At 43.0% G+C, this 20,668-nt stretch overlaps 1 protein-coding gene across 10 annotated transcripts in view; it reads left to right on the top strand.

Moving 5' to 3' along the window:
* MYO1B (myosin IB) overlaps positions 1-20,668 on the top strand; it is a 429,756-nt gene that overhangs the window by 56,033 nt on the left and 353,055 nt on the right. For all 10 annotated transcript variants that reach the window (XM_030208964.1, XM_030208970.1, XM_030208968.1 and 7 more), the window contains exon 2: positions 20,488-20,628. In XM_030208964.1, the coding sequence (XP_030064824.1) occupies positions 20,494-20,628 (135 nt within the window). In that variant the 5' untranslated portion in view covers positions 20,488-20,493. The remainder of the gene's footprint in view (positions 1-20,487; positions 20,629-20,668) is intronic.

Raw genomic sequence — 20,668 nt, 5'->3', positions numbered from 1 at the left:
TACTGATAATGAAAGCAGTTGAGGTTCATTTGGAAGGTGAAACATTGTCCCTGGGTGGAGGACAGCAGTGAAGATTTTCTCCTGTTTTCATGTTTAAGCCCATCACAATAGATCATCACAAATTTACACCTGAACTACACATGACAGCACACTCAGACAAGGCACAGATGTCAATCACTGGCCAGAGATATTCTGACCATATGTTTTATAATGTTTTTGCACCTGGAAATTTCCTCCATCTCTTTTTGGCTTCCAGCTCAGTGTCAGGGCTGAGAAGTTGGTGCTCCATGCCTTCTCTTGTAATCACGCTGGGATGCAATCCCAGGGTTTATATCCTTTCCCAGTTTACTTTCAGCCCACTCATTGCAGTGATGGTCCTTGGCTGGAGACATTGCACCAAGGTTCCTTCCAGAATCCTGAAATCTTGGGCCCTGTATTGGGACAGTAGCCCTCTAATTCTACAAAGTTGGGCACCCAACTTTACATTCACCCCTGGATTCTATATAAGGTGTGGCGAGTAGCGCGTGTTAAATTGTGCCCGTGACCAATTTATGCATGCTACTCAATTGAGTAACGAGCCAATCAGTGATGATAATTGTCTGGTAACCAATTATCACTAATTGGCGACAATTGGAATTTGCACGCGCTTCTTTTTAGGAGTAAGAGGCAAGTTCTACCATGCATAGCTGAAAAGGGGTGCGGCCATGGGAGGAGTGTGGGCTTGACAGGGACACTACTCAAATATACTTGTGTTATAGAATTTGGGGGAATGTACCTACATTTAGGTGTGGGTATTTACACCAGGTTTTCAGTGGTATAAATGGCCACACCTAAATGTAAGCACGTTCCCTGGCCCTATACGGTATTCTATACACTTACGCCTTACTTTAGGCTCGTTATATAGAATTGTGCTAGGCATTTTAATTGGACGCATCTATAGTTTATAATTTATTAAGGTTTGCTATACCGCCCAAACTGACTTCGCAAGGCAAGGTGGTGTACATTCTAAATAACATGTAAGAAAAGGAAAAGGAACTCCATTGTTTGATAGGACAGCAGAAGCACTTATTCTTAGAGGCAGACAACAGACAAACAGGTAGGGGAAGAGACTGTGGATGGGGAAATAATAATAAAAGAGCCATCATAGATGGCTCAGAGAACACAAAGAGAACAAAAGGTGTAGAGTACCTCCATCATGCATCTGGCACTCTGAACTCCTGCACAAATAACCAAGTTTCCTTAGCGACCCTCCGGACTGGCCCAGGGTTGGACTGATGGGTTGTGCACACCTTCCAGCAGATGGAGACTGAGAAACTTCTGACTCTAGAGAGCCAATAAGAGCCCTGGTCATGTGACCCTAGCCTCAGTATTTTCTCAGTCTCCAGCAGAGGGTAGAAAGTGAACCCATTAGTCTCTCTCTTTCTTTTTCTCTATTGAAAAAAAAAAAATCAAGTTTTAAGTTCAGTTTTAAATTTGTTAAAGGATGAATTACTGCAAAGAGAGAAGGGAAGGGAATTCCAGACGTGAAGAGAGAGAAAGAAAAATGCACAATGTCTAGATTTTAGACGCCATTTACAGAATCTGGCCCTCAATGTACAAAGTTGTGCGGGCAATTTATAGAATAGGACATTTAACTTAGGGGCCATTTTACTTAAGCTTAGCATGCACTAAATGCTAAGATGTCCATTACCTATGGGCGTCTTAGCATTTAGCGCACGCTAATTCCATTAGCAAGTGCTAAGCTTTAGTAAAAGGGCTGCTTAATTATTTAGGTGTCCTTTTACTAAGGTGCGCAGAAAAATGGCTTGCGGTAGTGTAGATGCGGGTTTTGGGCGCGTGCCAATCCATTTTTCAGCGTGCCTGTAAAAAGGCCTTTTTAAAATTTTTGCCGAAAATGGACGCGTATGTCAATTTTTGGTCTGCGACCTTACCTCCAGCCATTTACCTAGCGGTAAAGTCTCATGCGGTAACCGGGTGGCAATGACCTACGCGCGCCAAAAATGAAATTACTGCAAGTCACGCAGTAGCCATGCAGTTACTGAATTTTGGTGCATGTTGGTCTGCGTAGACGCTTACGCAGCTTAGTAAAAGGGCCCCTCAATGAGATACTAATTGACTTTTTTTTTTATTTTATTTTATTGTTTTTGTTTTATTATTATTTAAACAATATAAAAGTTGTAATAACAACACAGAAGTGGAAACACAGAGATCATATAAAGGAAAATAAACATCTGGACCAACAGGTCTCAAACAAAGAATATTATAGCAATCTTATCTCTTTCTCAGACCTCAATCTTCAAAGGGGGAAAAGGTGGTGAAAATCATATAGGAGAGATTAATAAAAGGAAACATTGTCTATTTGTCAGTGGCATTACTTCTGATATTTTCTCGCTATTTCTTATAATTATTCTCAATTCAAGCTTTTCCTAGCTACTAATTTACTTTTTAAAAAAAAATTATTTATTTATTGGTTTTAATCAAATTAAACAAATTGTTACATTTGAACAGGCAATACAGACATACAATATTTATAAGAAAATATACTTTTCCCAAAAGAAAAATAACAAAAGAAAATAGAGGAAATTTTTTACTCCTCTTTAGACCACCATAACGGGGGGTTAGTCTTAAATTAGAAAGACTACAAATAAACAAGAAAAATAAAATAAGTGGAAATTTGCTTATTATGCAACCTACCCTAACAATGAAAATATCTCATCTAGAACGACGGTTAACCAATTTTCTTCATATTTATAAATGCTTTCAACTGCTCAGGCTGATAAAAAATATACTTTAAACTCATATACTTAATAACACATTTGCATGGGTAATTAAGATAAAAGGAGGCCCCTATAGATATTACTTCTGTCCGCATAGCTAAGAACAGTTTCCTCCTTTCCTGAGTCTGTTTAGTAATGTCTGGGTAAATCCAAACTTTTTTTACCCCTGAACAGGACTTGCATTTTTTAAGCATGTACGCATTACCGCATCAAAATCTTGCTGAAATATAAAAGATGCAATCAGTGTAGTTCTTTCAGAGTTTTCACTCAAAGTTGTTTCTAAGAGCTCAGTTACATTCAAAGATCCCTATTGATTTTCGTCTGGTATAGCTTGAATAGCTGTTTCAGGTAATTTTTCTGTTGGAATATAATACACCTTGTTCAATGGGGGAATTGTTTCCAGGGAAAAATTTAGAACTTCCAACAAATACAATTTAAAAGCTTCTTGGGGGTTAATTCCCATTTCCTTCGGAAAATTCAAGAGTCTTAAATTTAACCTCCGATTGTAATTCTCTATTTGTTCCAGTCTGCGTTGTGTAGACAAATTATCTTTCACAATGGAGGTTGAAATATCATTCAGTTTAACTACCAATTGCTCTGTTATTTCATGTTTTGTAACATTAAATGAAGATGAAAGGTTTTCAATTGTACTCACTAAGTTCTGTATTTCTTTCACCGAATTGGCCACTGTCGCTTCTACCCGCTGAAGAGCTTCCCAAATGCTCTCCAGGGACACTGCCGCTGTTTTCTTTATCGGAGCAGGACGCTCAGCCCAAAACTCTCTCGAAATCTGGCCTCCCTCCAGCTCAATCTCTCCCATTCCCCGAGCCGCTATCACACCTGTATCCACTTCCGGGTCAGGTTGATCATGTCGGGAGAGAAATGCTTCGGGGAGCAGCGGAGGATTGAGATCCGGAGGGGAGAGTGAAACCTCCAACCCCAAGTCCCCAAGGGAGTCTTCACCCACGGGGACAGCAGGGTCCTCTCGGTATTTGAGGTAGGTAGTTTTGTAGCGTATCTTTCTATGGATTGCTGTACAGGCGAGGATGTCCTAGTAGTTGAGGAACAATCCCTTTGTGCTTGGTATGAGGCATCTTATCGAAGAAAAGTTTTTAATTTCGGCAACTCCTAAGAAAGACTCGCAAACAGAACTCAGCATGCCGCCATCTTGAGACACGCCCCCCGATCCCTACCAGATACTAATTGACTTTAACAACAATTATTGGTGTAATTTGTAGTTAGGTGTGTAACTGACCTTAAATTGGTATTCTGTAAACTGGGCATGAAATTTCTGTAGCATGCAACTGCAAGGGGGTGTGGATCTGGGAGGGGCATGGGCAGGTCATGGCATGCCTAGAAGTTATGTGCACAGGTTACACACCTAAAGGCATGAGCATTTACACCAGCCTTTTGGTATAAATGATCCACACGGAACTGCCGTTATCTTCTATATAATAATTCTCACCTCCAACGTTCTGTCACGGTTGTGCCCCTGTTTCATGCTCTCACTCATCTTGCCACTTGGTGGTCAGACCTGGTGGCTGCGATGGTCTGTCTGTTTGTTGTTTCCCATGTTCCAGAAGTCATGCTGGTCCGGTCCCGATCTTCCAGCCTTCCAGACTGTCTTGGGATTTTTGGAACTTAGCAGCACCCTTACCTGGTGAACTGTATGTTACCTTTATTAAGCACCTGGGAACTTTCAGGCTTTGCCTTGGCAACAGAGGTCTTCAGTTGTGTTCTTGTCCTTGTTGGTCTGTTGCAGTTCCTGCCCTGAATGCTTGCTTTGCCTGTCTTTGACCCTGCTTGTGTTCCTGGATTATTCTACTGTCTGCTGCCTGCCCAAGACTCTGCATGTTTCCCGGTTTGTTCTACTGTCTGCTGCCTGCCCAAGACTCTGCGTGTTTCCCGGTTTGTTCTACTGCTTGCTGCCTGCCCAAGTCCCTGCTTGATCCTTGGTTTACTTTTGATTGCCGCCAGCCTACAGACTCTGTGTGGTTCCTGGTTTCCCTACTGCTTTGCTGCGTGCCGGTAAGATTCTGCTTGATTCATGGACTATTCTCCTGCTGCTGCTTAGTGCTTCAGTTCCAGTCCAGCTGCTCTAGTCCGGCCTGCGCCTGTCTGTCTGTGGTCTGCCTTGCCTCCTGTTTGGGTGATTTGCCTGCCGCTGCTGCTCCTCGGCAGTGGCCCAAGGACTCATAGACCCAGTGTGTCGTGAGAAGCATGACACGTACTGACCTGCCTGGGACCGTGGCTACCTCGGAGGTGGTCAGGACGGCTCCGTAGATCAGACTGACGTCACTGGCCACATTATGACATTACCCTAGCAGACCAACTCCGAGGGAACCACGGTCCCAGGCAAGAAAGCACGTTGGAGGTGAGATTTAAGGAGCTCCGTCGACCATAATGGCACCACAAACACCCCCCTCCCCTCTTCTGTCGTTTCAGGACCCCCCTCTCACTCCACCCCTCTCTGGCTCTCCCCTTCGTAAGAGCTGGCTGCTTAAAAGTATTTACCTCCTGCACGCAGGGACGCTGCTTCTGTCTGCCTTTTCTTTCGATTCTGTTTCAACTGTTCAAAGGAACAGCTGAAACACAAGTGAAAGAAAAAGCTGTTGGAAGCGGCGTCCCTGCGTGCAGGAGGTAAAAACTTTTAAGCAAACAGCTCTTACGAAGGAGAGGGCCAGACAGGTGGGGAGTGGGAGGGGGCGGTCAAAAATGACACGGGGGAGGGGGCCTGAAACTACAAAGGGGGGTCCTGAAACGACAGAGGGGGGGAAGGGGGTCCTGAAACAACACGGGGGGGGGGGGAGGGGATTACTGGAAATCCACTGGAAGGGGAGGGGCGGGTCCTGGAACTGGAAGGGGAGGGAGGTCCTGGATCAGGGGGTAGCGGAGGGGGAAGGGAGTCCTGGAACTCGGAGGGGGGGGGGAGAGGCGGAGCGGGAAGGGAAGAGGGGGGATGGGAAGAAGTGAGAGGGGGGTCCTGGAACTCGGATGGGAAGAAGTGGGAGGGGGGTTCTGGAAATCGGACAGGGGTGCAAGGGAGGGGGGAAGGGGAAGGAGGGAAGGAGGGGTGGAAGAAGAGGGGGAGGGGGTTCTGCAAACTCTCGGTCTCATCTACTCTCGGTCTCACAAAGAGTCTGTGTATCACACACACATTCTCACACTCGCTGTCTCTCACACACTCTCTCTCACACACACACACACACACACACACACACTATATCTGTGTGAAACACACTCTCTCTCTCTCACACTCACTGTGTCTCACATATGCACTCGCACACACTGTCATTCTCACATGCACACTCTCTCTCACAGACACACTTGCACCCAGTCTCACTCTCTTTCTGTCACACACACACACTCGCACAGTCACTCTCTCTCTCACACAGTCACTCTCACACACACACACAGTCTCTAAAACATACACACTCTGAGGAAACCCTTGCTAGCGCCCGTTTCATTTGTGTCAGAAACGGGCCTTTTTTACTAGTAGTTTATAATATATTTTTTTTGTACAGCCTTTACTGACTGGGCAGGTCAAAGTGGTTTACAAATCAAATCAAAGCAATAGAAAGACTCTCCAGGATAGATAGGAAAGAAAACTAATATCATTCATACAAAGTAAAATAGATCAAGAATATATATATGCACAAACATAACAGTATCTTACAAATGTGACAGTAATTTGCAAATGTTACCCGCTGGAAACCCCATAGACCTGTTTGTACAACATAGCTTTAAAATAGCCAATGTACCTGAATGTAATTCACCTTGAGCCAGTGGCGTAGCCAGACAGCCAATTTTGGGTGGGCCTGAGCACAAAGTGGGTGGGCACAAAATTTTCTCTCTTCCCCCTCTCCCCCAGCACTTCCCAACTCAAAATATAAATACTTTAGCTGATGAGGATCCCCAATCTCCATCAGCTGGGGACCTCCACCAGAGATGGCCAGAACTCCTCCCCGCCAAGCCCAGCAGGCAGTAGCAACTCCTCGAGCCATTGATGCCAGCACCCCATACATGTTTAGTTGTCAGTGGCTCCAGGATGCTGCCCCCATCTGCCAAGCTTGGCGGAAGGTAGCTCCGGCCAGCCCCAGAAGAGATCCCCAGCTGGCAGGGCTTGGGGATCCCCACTAGCCACAGCAAGGGTCAGGGCTGCTGTTAACTATGCTGGTAACCAGGACAGACAATAAAGAAGCCCCTCCCCCAATTCCCTCTCCTCTCCAATCTCTTCACCTGCCATTACAGTCACACTGACAGACCCTCACAAATTACAGAACAAGGGATCACAAATTAGAAATAAAAATATGTAGACAAAATTGAACTGGGAACCTCAGCATGCACTGCAATACTGGACAAAAAAAAAAAAAGCGCATTTCCTTTTCTACTTAACACAATAAAAAGACATCCACTATGCACATTTCCCAAAGCTATCATATTCCATTTAAAACATTCAAAATGAAATGATTTTTCTACCTTTTTTTTTCTGGACATTTTATTTTTCCATCATGTTGGTTCCAATTTCTCTTTCCTGCTTTCCTGTCTGTCTTCTGCTAATTCTTCAAGTGGCTGTCCATTTGTCTTTTTTCTCCTGTCATTTCATTTCCTCACTACACCTGCCTCAAATATTGATCTTTCCATTTTAGCTCTTTCCTTTCTTTCTTTTTTCTTTTCTGCCTCTGTACACTCAAATTTCATCCTCTTTCTAAATCTTTTCCTTCTCTTTTACTTTTCAGGTATCTTATCACATTTCCATTTCTTTTCACCCACTAGCTCTCCCATTCCCCATCTCTGTCCTTCCCAGCCTATCATTCCTTTCCATTTTCAATCTATGCACCATTATCATATTTCTACCCCTGTAATCACTTGTTCTCATTTATTTCCTTGCCATCTCCACTCCCTGGGCCTCTCCTCCTTCCCTCCACCCTTCCAGCCCAGCATCTGTTCCCTCTTTCTCTCATCCTCACCCTCTAGCCTGATAATCTCCCTATCCCTTTTACCTCCCACCACTAGCATCTTCCTGTCCCATCTCTCTCCCCTCCCCCATTGTTCAGCATTTTCCCCTTTTTCTTCCCTACCATCCATGCAGCCTTTCCCTCCCTCTCCCCATCCCATCCCACCCATATCCAACAATTCTCCCTCTCATTCCCCTTCTCTCTATCCCTCCCCTCACATCGAACAATTATTCCTCCACCCCACCTAGCACTACCCTCACTCCCTGATCCCAACAGTGCTCCTGTCTCTCGCTCCCCCCAGCCACCCGCTGACATGCTGCACCTTTTTCCGCCTGCCAGCCACCCACTATGGTTTTTGTTCTCTCCCACCTCCCAGCCACCTGCCAGCGCGCTGCAAGCCCTCCCCCCTTCCAACCCCGCCGGGTGGCGCCGCGGTCCAGCTCTTCATTTCTGCAACGGAACTGCGTCCGTCAGTACGCTTCCTTCTGGTCGGCCTCACCTCCAATACTCTTTCTGAAGAGGTGGGGCCAGCGCAAGCACTCGTAGCAGCATGTGGACGGCCCCGGTGCCTGAAGCAGCGGAGCTAACACCACTGCCGGATGGGGATGACAGCGGAGGGAGCAGGGAGGGAACAGAACCTGTGGTGCGCCGGCAGGTGGCTGGGGAGGACTAGGGAAAATTGAAGTTGAGGTTTGGGCGTCTATGAGGTGCATCGTTGCTGGGTGGGCCCAGGCCCAAAATGGGTGGGCCCAGGCCCATCCAGGCCACCCGTGGCTACGCCCACGCCTTGAGCTACTACTGAAAAAAAGGTGTGAGCAAAATACAAATAAATGAATAATTTACCCCCAGGGGTCACCATTGCTCGATAGAGTGGGACTCCCTTCTCTCTATGGGCTGTAAATTCTACCTTCACAACATCCCTGGCTGACCCACAAAACAGAAGACCTGTATTGAGAAACAAACTTATGCTGCTCCGCATAGTACTGAGTCACTGAACCAGTCCTTGCTTCATGGTTTTGAGAAGTATTTCCTACAAAAAGGCAACTACTATGTACAAGATAACAGTTTGATTTTTTTTTAACTGAATTAAAAATGGGTACACTTTTTAAGATGATGCGGATAGCATAGTGAATGATGGCAGACAAAACCTGCATGATCCATCTAGTCCATCAACAAGGCGGTCAGAGCCACACCCACCCCTCCATGCGGGTTACACTCCTCTGAGCCCTGTTTAAAGTGTGTAGGGCATTTAAGTTTTGCTTTGGTTTCATTGTTATGGTTTTACAAGATGGCTTGAAGACCCTGGGGAAGAAGTGTAATCTGATGCTTAGAAGATTAGTTTATGATTCAGAAGTCCTGGACTATAAACACATGGCTTCTCTGCCAGAGATTTTCTGTGTGACCTTGAGCAAGTCATTTTGGTCTAGTTGCTACTAAAGGTTTTCCCCGTATTTTATGTCCATGGGAAAAATGCTTAGTAGTACTTCTGGCCCTTCTTTAATCTCTCTGTGCGTCCATTTTTTCAGGAACTCTGTTGAAAATCAGATTTGCATTTAAACTAACTTTTATGGTTAATAAATCAGTAAAGAATGATAAAGCAGTGATCTTTTTCGTGTCTTTATTTTTGTCCTCATGTTATTTTATTCCTCTGTTTCTCCTGCTTTTCTTGTTCTTTAAGTTGTTTTTAAAAAAATGTTTTCACCTTTTTGTGGTTGTAAACCCATTTTTTCATTATAACCTTTCCCCTACAATATATAGGTTGCAGCACATATTCTGATGTCTGTACTGTGGTGACCAGTATACCTTAGACAATAAGTTTTTGCTAATGGAGTAGATGCACAACACTGGGAACAGACAACTCTTTTACAGAAAAGGTCACCCCTACTTAATAGACCTGTCAAAGCTTCTGGTGGATTGGTGAGAGCTTTTTAAGGAAGAATCATATTTGCAAATTCTACTCCGATCTTTGCAAAATTCAAAGAGAATTTCATCATCAGGGAAGCAACTTAGGACTTTCCCCACATTTTGCCAGGAAAATGCTAATATATGACCCCAGGGTAACTGGTGAAAATCCAAAAAATTCTGGGTGATCATGAAAGAGGTTTAACTCAGTTCCAGTCCCAGCTCTGAACTGTTCACATCTTGCTTCAAGACGTGGGCCATTGGTAGTCTGTAATTCCATAGTAGCATTCCGGTTGATATTCAGCCAGTGGCGGTCAGTGTTTTTACGTCCACTGCTGGTTGTATTCTCAGATATTCAATGCTGGGTCATGTCTGGGTAAAGCTTATGCGGTTCAGTTCAGTATTCAACCTATCTCGTTCCCATCTATATGTCTGCACTTGGCCCCTGGTTACATAGTAAGATATCTCATTATGTTGTAGGAACAACATTAGCATCATATCTATGTTATTTGAATGTTCTAACGTGTGCTTATTAAGTATTCCATTGTTAGTATGCTGACAATATATTATATCTTTGTTATTTGAATACTCTTCCATCCTGTCTATTATGGTGTTGTTTGTATTGTCATGATATAACAAGCACTGCAGAACAACCATAAACCAGAAATATGATAGAATACAAACAGAAGAACCAACCTTCACAGATGAAGTACTTCAAGTTCAAAACAGTAGAGGAGACAAAAAAAAGAAGAACCTCTCACAGATGGTGTCCAAACTTTTCTTTATTGAATTTTCCAGATGACTCTACAGCAAATGAGACCTGACATGACTCATGTTTCGGACGTACTGGCCTGCCTCAGGGGTCTAAAATGTTGTCATGTCGTGTGCATTTCCAGAAGATCCACATAATTAGTCAATCTCGGCAACTACTCCAAGATTAGATTCCTTGGGCTGTGAGGCTCGCTCCCGGAAGATGCCGGAAATGTGCATTTGCTGCCGGACGTATCGCTGAGAGGAGGATATGGAGTAGTTGCCGAGATTGACTGATTATGTGGATCTTCTGGAAAGGCAAATGACATGACAACATTTTAGACCCCTGAGGCAGGCCAGTACGGCCGAAACATGAGTCATGTCGGGTCTCATTTGCTGTAGAATCATCTGGAAGATTCAATAAAGAAAAGTTTGGACACCATCTGTGAGATGTTCTTATTTTTTGTCTCCTCTACTGTTTTGAACTTGAAGTACTTCATCTGTGGAGGTTGGTTCTTCTGTTTGTGACTGACTGTTTGTATTCTATCATATTTCTGGTTTATGGTTGTTCTGCAGTGCTGTTATATCATGATTGTGTTTAGTCATTTTACTATTGCTCTGCTGTTAACAAACTTTTCCTGTTATACGTCTTCTTGGGTGAATTTCTTCATGAAGATGGTTAATAAATCCCAATAAATATTGTCTGGGGTGAATCTCTTCATAAAGGCAGTTAATACATCCTAAATAAATAAATAAATACACCCTTAATTGCATAAAATGAGCCGCATAAAAATTAGGCGCTAACCTTGCATATTCAGCGACATGAACCAGTTAAGTGCTGCTGAATATTCGCAGTTAGCCCCAGACAAACAATTTAAATGGCCTGGAGCCTCTCTGAGCTGTTTAAACCACTTTGAATATCGGGCGGATTGTGTTTAGTTATTTCTATTTTTTTTCATTTAATGTTTGTTAAAATTTAATGTTCTTATGGACACTTATTGTTTGCTTGTATGTTTTTATGGTGGTTAGAAGAGCTGTGTCTATTGGATATAGTTATTTATATTTTTAAAGCAGTGTTTCAGTGAATTTTAAATAATTGTGTTTTATGTATGTACATATCAACGTGATAGCTATAATAAAGATTATGTACATAATTTGAACTGAAATAGAAGTTCTGCCTACTTTTTCTACACTTAAAGCAATAATGTTATCTACTTAGTTATTGTTGAGCTGACTACATTTCAGATCTTAAGTATATATGTGTTCCATACTGGGACAGACTGAAGGTCCATCAAGCCCAGCATCCTGTTTCCAACAGTGGCCAACCCAGGTCACAAGTACCTGACAAGATCCCAAAAAAGTATAAGATTACAAAAAAGTACAATACATTTTATGCTGCTTATCCTAGAAATAAGCAGAGGATTTTCCACAAGTCCATTTTAATAATGGCTTATGGACTTTTCTTTTAGGAAGCTATCCAAACCTTTTTTTTAAACCCCGCTAAGCTAACTGCTTTTACTACATTCTCTGTCAGCGAATTCCAGAGTTTAATTACACATTGAGTGAAGAAAACTTTTCTCCAATTTGTTTAAAATTTACTACTTTGTAGCTTCATTGTGTGCCCTCTAATCCTTGTTGTGTGTACGAGTGTTAGCATCATATAGGTCTGGAATACCTGAGAAAAGTAATTGCTTTTTTATAAGCCATCAAGATATTAAAGATGGTTATTTGGATTATGCCTTTGTTTTCTTTCTTTGAGAATAAGATTCCAGAATATTAGATCTAAAAGTTTTTCCAGTGCTGGGCCAGATCTTTGAAACATCATTACCCATTACCCTCAGGATTTTGGATGTCCTTGTTGCTTTTAGGAAGGACTTAAAGCCATGACGGCAAATATTCAGCCAGCGGTGGTGAATGATTTTTTTTCCGCTGCCGGTTTGATGCCCCGGCATTGAATATCCAAGTTTGTGCAGCCGGCTATCTCTTGTGTGATATTTAGCACTCAATTGTCTAAGCAAAACCAAATATAGAACTGAGTTTTATGTGGCCCAACTTGGCTACTTAATATAGATGGTTAAGCGGGTCCTTTTACTAAGGGGTGCTGAAAAAATGGCCTGTTCTAGTGTAGGCTTGTGTTTTGGAGGCATGCAGATCCATTTTTCCGCACACCTGTAAAAAAAATGTCTCTCAAAATTTTGGCCAAAAATGGACGTGCGGCAAAATGAAAATTGGTGCGTGTCCATTTTGGGTCTGAGACCTTACCGCCGCCCATTGACTTATCGGTAAGGTCTCATGCGTTAATCGGGCAGTAATGGTCTTCGTGCGTTCAATGCCTTTTTCTGCCCGGTTAGTGCTGTGCGCCGGGAAAAAATGTGATTCCAAATTTAGGTGCCTACGCAGTTTAGTAAAAGGGCCCTTAAGTGTTGAATATCAGAACTTAACTGCATAAGTTCCAATTCCATCCCCAGACCACCCACAAGTAGCGTCTTTCAGTGTAGTAGTTAGTGCTGACATTCAATGGCATTAAATGGTCAGGTACCACTGAATCTCAGTGGATAGGTCCTACACAAGTGATTTAACTGGCCAGGAACTTCTCCTGGCTACTTAAATCACTTTGAATATCTACTGTCTGTCTCTTCTCAGAGATTTTGAGTTAACTTGTTAGTGTTTGATGGTTTTAAGTTTCCTTTAATTGATATGTTAATATATTTAATATATTGGTATGCTATATTTGTCAAAATTTTTATGATTTGTGTTTTTATATTGTAATTTTGTCTTGAAATTTGTATATTGTTTTATGCAGTTTTTTGGGAGGTGGTTCAAGAGTATAAATACACTTTGGCTAGATTTGGATGACTTAACAATGATCTGTCCTGAGCTGAAGAATCCAATTAATTCTCCAATTCCATATTTCTCACATTTGGTAGAAAAATGTTTATTTATAGTAACAGTCTTTCATATAGAGCTGCCCAAAGCAGCTTATAATTTAAATAAAGTAGCAATTCGCACATACAATAACAAACCAAATACATAAAAGACAATGAACAGATGACAATAAACAAATGGGCAGGTAGAATGCTCCCATTGGAGGCCACCTCTGACTACCCATAGATTAAAGAGTAATTGAAAACTGTCCTTTCTAACTTTCCCTGAATTAGAAAACAATTGGATCACCTCCCCCCACCCCGCTTATACCCTTCAGTCTATTGAAGGGTCTGTGATACTCCCTTCCTTTTGTAGACAGATATTTCAAACTCTTATCTTCAAATTCTTTCCCCAAGGAGTGCTCTCCATAACCTTTCCCTGACCTCATCCTGATGGAAATAGCAGTGCCTCGATTTTCATTCTAAATATGAGGTAATTCAACGTGTGTCTAATTTCCTGTGCCAAACAGTTCCATAATATGGGAACAGATATCACAAAAGCCCATTCCCTTATCAAATCTTTCCTCACCTCACATTTACTTCATAGATAAAATTTTACATCTTGACCAGATCTTAATTCTTGACCAAAAGCATATGCCTAATTCCCAGATAGCTGAGAGCTTTTCCTTTTAGGGCTATAAAAGTCAGTGTCAAAAAGTTAAATGTTAACTCAAGCCTGAATTGGAAGCAATCATGGAGTAATGGCAGGCCTCTAGTCCTTCTAGGACATTTGGGAAGAATCTTTGTAGCTATGTTCTAGATTCGCCCACCAATTGGCCATTGTAATAATCGAGATATGATGAAACATATGCTACATAACTAATTTAAAGACTGAAAACATTAAAATTAGCACAAAACCAAGCATCCTCCCTTTTAATTAAAAAACAAAACAATAAACAAATTATGAATGTTTATAGCAACATGCTATCTAACATAAATTAGAACACAAATGCATTTCTCATATCTTAACTTTTGCACCTCATTGCTCCCTGAATGTTACAGAACACAAGTTCCCATTATCAAAACAGCAGGGTGCAGGAAAAGGATCGTAGGATACATCAGGTGCACTGAATTTCAAGAAAGAAGCTTTGCAGCAAGAGCTATAATTAAGCATTATGGTATCCAGTGGAGGCAAATTTGTTTGCACCTCCATCACGCCTAGTCTGATCCCCAATCCCTAGTCCTCTCTCCCTCCCTCCATCCCCTTCGCTTTGATTCTTGGTCCTCTTTCCTTGTCTCCCTTTTGCTCTCCAACCTAGATGACAAGAATCTTCATGGCATGCTTCCTCATTCTTGCTTTTCAGTCATTTTTTCCACCCTTAAGGGGCTTTGTGTCCTGGGCAGCTGCTTCTGTTACTCACCCATAGTTACAGCACTGATGGCAGCCCTTGACCCGTATGTGACTAGACAGCAAAGTAAAATGCTCTGGATTTAGACAAGGATTTAGAAAAAACATGGACTGTTCTGACAAAGAAGGGCAACCTTCGAAAGCTAATCAAGAAATGTATTATGTCCAATAAAAAAGGTATCATCTTATTTTCTTTTCCATGTTTTATTTTGTTTGATTTCTATTGATAGGCTGTAAGCAAAATCATCACATGACACCATTTCTACAAAAGCGTCACTGGCAGAAATTTGGAAGGGGGCTTCAAAGCCTATCAGCAGGCAGTGCTTTCTTCAGCTTTGAGCAGGCTTTGGAGTAGAGAGCTGCACGGTTTCCGTCCCCGCGGGAATCCCGCGGAACCCGCAGGATTCCCGCGGGGACGGAGGCAGTTCCTGCGGGGTTCCCGCGGGGATGGAACCAGTTCTGCGGGGTTCCCGCGGGGACGGAGGCAGTTCCTGCGGGGTTCCCGTGGAAGTGTAAGCTGCACCTGCACCAGCCTCTCATCTACCGAATACCAATTTATTTGAGTGCTGTCTCCTCCTCCTCCTCCTCTTCTTCCTTGCTTTAACAGCATAAATGTGGAAAGTCTTCCATTAAGGAGGTGGTAGAGTCACAAATGATGACGGAATTCAAAAAGGCGTGGGATGAACACAGAGGATCTCTAATTAGAAAATGGAAGTTATATAAAAGCTAACCTTAAATGGCTGCATGTGTGTGGATATGTCAAGTGACACTTAGATGGTGACTCTGGCTGTGATGAACTAGGGCTGATACCTGGCAGACTTGTATGGTCTGTGTCTCATACATGGCAATCTGGTGTAGGATGGGCTGGAAAGGGCTTAGACAGCAACTTCAGTGGCTGGAACATGAGGACAGTGCTGGACAGACTTTTACGGTCTGTGTCCCACAAATGAGAACATGAATAGGCTGGAATGGGCTTCGATGGCAACTCCAGCAATTGGAACATAAGGATGGGGCCAGATAGACTTCTGTGGTCTTTGTTCCAGAAACACGAAAGAAAAACCATAATCAAGTATATAATATCACACTCGTTGATTTAATGATGAATTGATCATGAGTGTGACTATTGGGCAGAGTGGATGGACCATTCAGGTCTATTTGCTGTCACTTACTATGTTACTGTTAATCCTCTTTGCTCCCAGGCTGGTGCACAGACCTCAGCTCTGACACAGGCACGAGAATCAGATGTCACCTGACCTACTGGCGCGTGCATGTGGCGGCCTCTCAGCACACACTGCCAGTGAATCAGAGACAAATCTTACATGTGCGCACCACAGTGTTCCAACTTCCATTCCTTCCTTGCCTACAGTGCTGTGGCTCAAATCCAGAAAGGGAGCTGACTGGAACTTTCTTTTATGTACTATTAAATTCTTACAGGGATGGGTTAAATTCTTACGGGGATGGGTGGGGATGGGTTAAATTCTTGCGGGGATGGGTGGGGACGGGTTGGGATGGTTTAAATTTTTGCGGGGATGGGTGGGGATGGGTAAGATTCCAGTGGGGATGGGTGGGGACGGGTAAGATTCCAGCAGGGACGGGCGGGGATGGGTAAGATTTCTGTCCCCGTGCAACTCTCTACTTTGGAGCCCCCTATGGCAAGGAGGCCCCTGGCAGTTAACTGTTTGCACCATTCTAACGCAAACCCTGACTGCTTTAGAAAGCAGGTGAAAGCTTGGTTCTTCTTCCAAGCCTTTAATGGAAGAAGCAACTAACTAGCTAGTCACACACACAAGGACTAACACCAGCTGCATATATTGTAGCAGGACTTGTTTATACACTCCTACTGAAATCATTTCCATGCCCCTTTTCTGACTCCATATGCAGTTTTTTTCCTTAAGTTAGTTACCCTTATTTATTTAAACTCCTGTTACTCTATTCTATCTATCTGTATGTTCCATATTTGCTTACACCCTATGATGTCTATTAAAATGTTTTATTATATATTGTATTCACACTGTAATAATTTATACAGTTCTTTGAATTTTTTTTTACTGCAGTAATTGTCTAGTGCCTATATCTGGCTTATTCTTGCTGTACAAGCATTATGGGTGAATTTCTTTCTTCAAAAAGTCAGTACAAAAAATAAATAGAGATGAGAAAAATTGCTTTTAGATAACCTTTTTACATGTGTGCCCAGAAGTGCTGTTTCTACAAAATAATTACAGTCCTATACCATGTTTTACATGACCCCTCGGCATATTCTGCGCTCCAGTACATAATGTTTCTGCTAGCCTGGATACATGTCCTGTAGGATCTGAATCTCCTTTTTGTAAAGAAAAGTAACAGAAAGCAAAATGGTACACTCAGCTATAATATACATTTGTATTGTAAATATCCAAAGTTTCTGTATTCATAAAAAAATGTGCTGGAATGTAGGATGGATTCCACAGAATCACTACTTAGAATTTGCGTGGAAAATCCTGTGTGGTTTGTTTGTAGGACAGAGTAAAGTCTACTCAGGTTTGTCTGTATTCTTCAAACCTGGGGGGCAGAAATTCGAGAACTCAACCAGATCTCTCTTTCTTCAGTTTGTTTGGGAAGGGGAGGAGGGAGGCTGAGGGAATTTAAATACCAGCTGGTCTCATGGGGAAATGGACTTCCTTGCAGTTTTGAGAATGCTGTTCTGTTTATGTAACCGATAAGACTGCCACTGACCTAGGGTTATTAACTACCACTGTGTAACATGGTTGTGAAAGTCTTCTTGCTGAATATTTCTCCAATAGTCTGCGTGTATTTTAATGGTTCCCAGGCCTGGTTGGGGTTGAGAATCTTGCTAAGATTACTTAATTTTTCCTGCTTCAAAAGATGAGCAAGTTCTTGGTGGAATTTGGAATAACATCAAACGTGCAGTCTGATTTGTTTGGAGAAATAAGTATTTTTAGTTACAATGAAGAAAACAGAGTAGTATTCAGTTAAATCAGTTATTGAGTGGGCCCCGAACGTTGGAGCAGAGCTACATTAGAGAAAAAAAGGTAAAACAAGGAAGCAGTAGGAGCAAAATTAATCTGGAGTTTTAGATTCTGATATGCATTTGACAATACACATGCCAAGTGAGGGTTGGCATTGCCCATTGAGCATCTTGATTTGCTTGGCTGGTGGAATTGCTCTTGAATTTGAAAGGGGTGCAATAAAGGTGAATAAAGGATGGCAGTAAAGTGATGTAGTAGATAGGAAATGTTGTGAAAGGAAGGTTGATGCCTCTCTGTACACTTTATCAAACCATGTGTTAGGACTAGTTTCTATACCAGGCAGAGATCCAGCAGCTGTTTAATTATCATTAAAAATGCCTTTTGTAGGCACAAAATCAGGGAGGTGGAGTTAAAAAAATCCTATTAATTTATCATAGATTGCTACACCATCTATGGCACAGCCCCCACTTTCATGGTGATAAGTTTTTTTCAAGATTCTGTGGCAGTTATGTGGCACATTTTCATAGATTTACATATATTTAGATTGTCAATTAAAAAAAACATTTTTATGAAGTTTATTTTCTGGAATTTTTTTTTGTATACCCAGTTACATTATTGAGCCTGTTTTGGGGGATATGGGATCAGTGCTTAAAAGGGAGGAGGGGATACAGTAGGGCTTCTCAACCCAGTCCTTGGGACTCACCTAGCCAGTCAGGTTTTCAGGATACCCACTGTGAATATGCCGGAGGTAGTCATGCATATTTATTCATGCATATTCATTGTGGAATATCCTGAAAACCTGACTGGCTTGGTGTTTCTGATGACTGGGTTGAGAACCCCTGGGCACATCCAGCTAGTCAGGTTTTCAGGATATCCACAATGAATATGCATTGAAGAGATTTGCATACAATGGAGGCAGTCTCTGCAAATCAGTCTCATGCATATTCATTGTGGATATCTTGAAAACCTGACTGACAAGGGGGTACTCCAAGACCGACTTGGGAAATACTAATCTAGGGGATAGGGAGAGAGAGAGGAAATCTCAGAGGAGAGGAGAAAGGATCTCATGGAAGAGGGGTAGGAGAAGGAATCTGATGGAGGCATAGAGGGAGGAGAGATCAGGGAGAGAGGGATGGAAGCATAGAACGGGCTTAACAAATTTAGTAGCCAGCCCAAAAAGCTTAGGAGCCAATGATTATGACCTTTCTTGCTTTCCCCTCCTTCTCACCATTGTCTCCACCAATGGGGTGGGGGACATCTCTGAGGGCTTTGAGTAGGGCTTGATTTACTAAACTGTTTTCCCATTCTTTGTGTGAAAGAGAACTGGACTGTATAGTATACCCCCCATAACTGAAAAATGAAATTGCAGATTTATTATTGCTAATCAGCATGTGCATGAATGTTGAAGTGCTGATACACGTATCAACAGTCAGCATTTCTAGCACACCATTTCTTACCGGTGCCTCCTCCAACCTTCCATTTCTCTCCCTCTGTTTCCCATCTGACCCCTGCCTCTTTCCTAGTGTCTGCTCCCGCCTCTCACTTTCCCTGGTATCCAGGGTTGGTTCAAGGGATAATGGCGCCCTGAGCTAACTTACTTTGTCAATGCCTCCCCATTGCATTGCTTCTAACTCTGTCTCCAGTGGGTTTGGCATCTTTCTCCCCCACCCAGTCCAGTTTCTCTTTTCCCCCACTCCCTCCCTGCGGGTCTGGCATTTCGCCTTCACCTCTTTCCGTCCATTGTAGTCCGGTAAAGTTTACATCTGTTGCTGGCGGCAGCAGCAGCATGACAGGCTGCCTTCGGTCAGCCCCTGGGTCTTCCCTCCTCTGTGTTCCACCCAAAGAAAATTGCATCAGAGGAGGCAGGACGTGGCAGAGGGAAGACCCAGGGGCTAAACCTGTCATGCTGCTGCTTCTGCCACTGCCAGCAACAGATGTAAAGTTACAGGACTGTGGAGGGGTGAGAGAGGTGAAGGAGCAGTGCCAGACCCATGGGGAGGGAGAACAGAGAAGGAGAGAGACTGGACTGGGGGCAGGGGGAGGGGAGCGGGAAAGGTTAAATTGTAGACCAATTGAGGTCAGAGGCTGGGTATTTTGGCACCCTTAATCGCTAGCGCCCTGGGCCAGAGCCTTATCTGGTTCTGCGTTTAAGCCAGCCCTGCTGGTATCTGCTCCCTCCTCCCTTCCCTTTATCAGTATCTTCCTCTGCCTCCCTTCCTCTTCACCAGTAAACTCTGGCTCCCTCCTTTTGAAGTATATATCCCTGGTCTCTCTTTCTTTCCAAGTATCTGTTCCCTGCTGGCCTAACTTCTCCCCCTGCTTGTTCTACTTCTTTGTCATAGTTTATTTACCCTGCAGCTCACACCCACTACTTCAGCAACTAGCAGGTTCCAAAGTAACTGTGGAGGGGTTAGAGGGCAGATACTTCCTACTTCTGATCTCATGCACTGAACTTGCTAGTTGCTATGTGGCATAGAGAGACTGCATAGAAATACAGTGTCAGATGGGCTTCTGCCACCTCATACTTTTTAACATGTTGTGTTTCTGTTAGGGGTGTGAGGGAGTTAGGAAATGCAGCAGCCAAGCTGAGACTTGGGTTTGGGGTTCAGTTGCTAATCTTTCCAGGTCCCTCACCTTCCCCCTCACTGAATGAAGTAATCGGCATCAGATGTATTGGGTGGGAATCTCCCAACCTTGCGTGGGAAAACAGGATATAGATTCCTAAAGTGGGACACTCCCACACGGTACAGAAGACTTGACAGGTCTGTAATTATGTCTGCCAGGGTTCAGAACAGGACATCAGTGGACACTTTTTTTGGCTAAATTTGCACAGACAGTAATCATTTCTTTCCTTTCTTGCAGGACAGCATGGCCAAAATGGAGGTAAAAACGTCTCTTCTGGATAACATGATCGGAGTGGGAGATATGGTGCTTTTAGAACCTCTCAATGAAGATTCATTTATCAATAACCTTAAAAAGCGGTTTGACCACAACGAAATATACGTAAGTCCTACAAAATATTGAATGATAGTATTTTGTATGG

The sequence above is a fragment of the Microcaecilia unicolor genome, chromosome 7 (genome assembly GCF_901765095.1).
Source record: "Microcaecilia unicolor chromosome 7, aMicUni1.1, whole genome shotgun sequence".
Taxonomy (NCBI): domain Eukaryota; kingdom Metazoa; phylum Chordata; class Amphibia; order Gymnophiona; family Siphonopidae; genus Microcaecilia; species Microcaecilia unicolor.
Note: the sequence above shows the minus strand (reverse complement) of the source record. Positions and strands in the feature narration are given on the sequence as shown.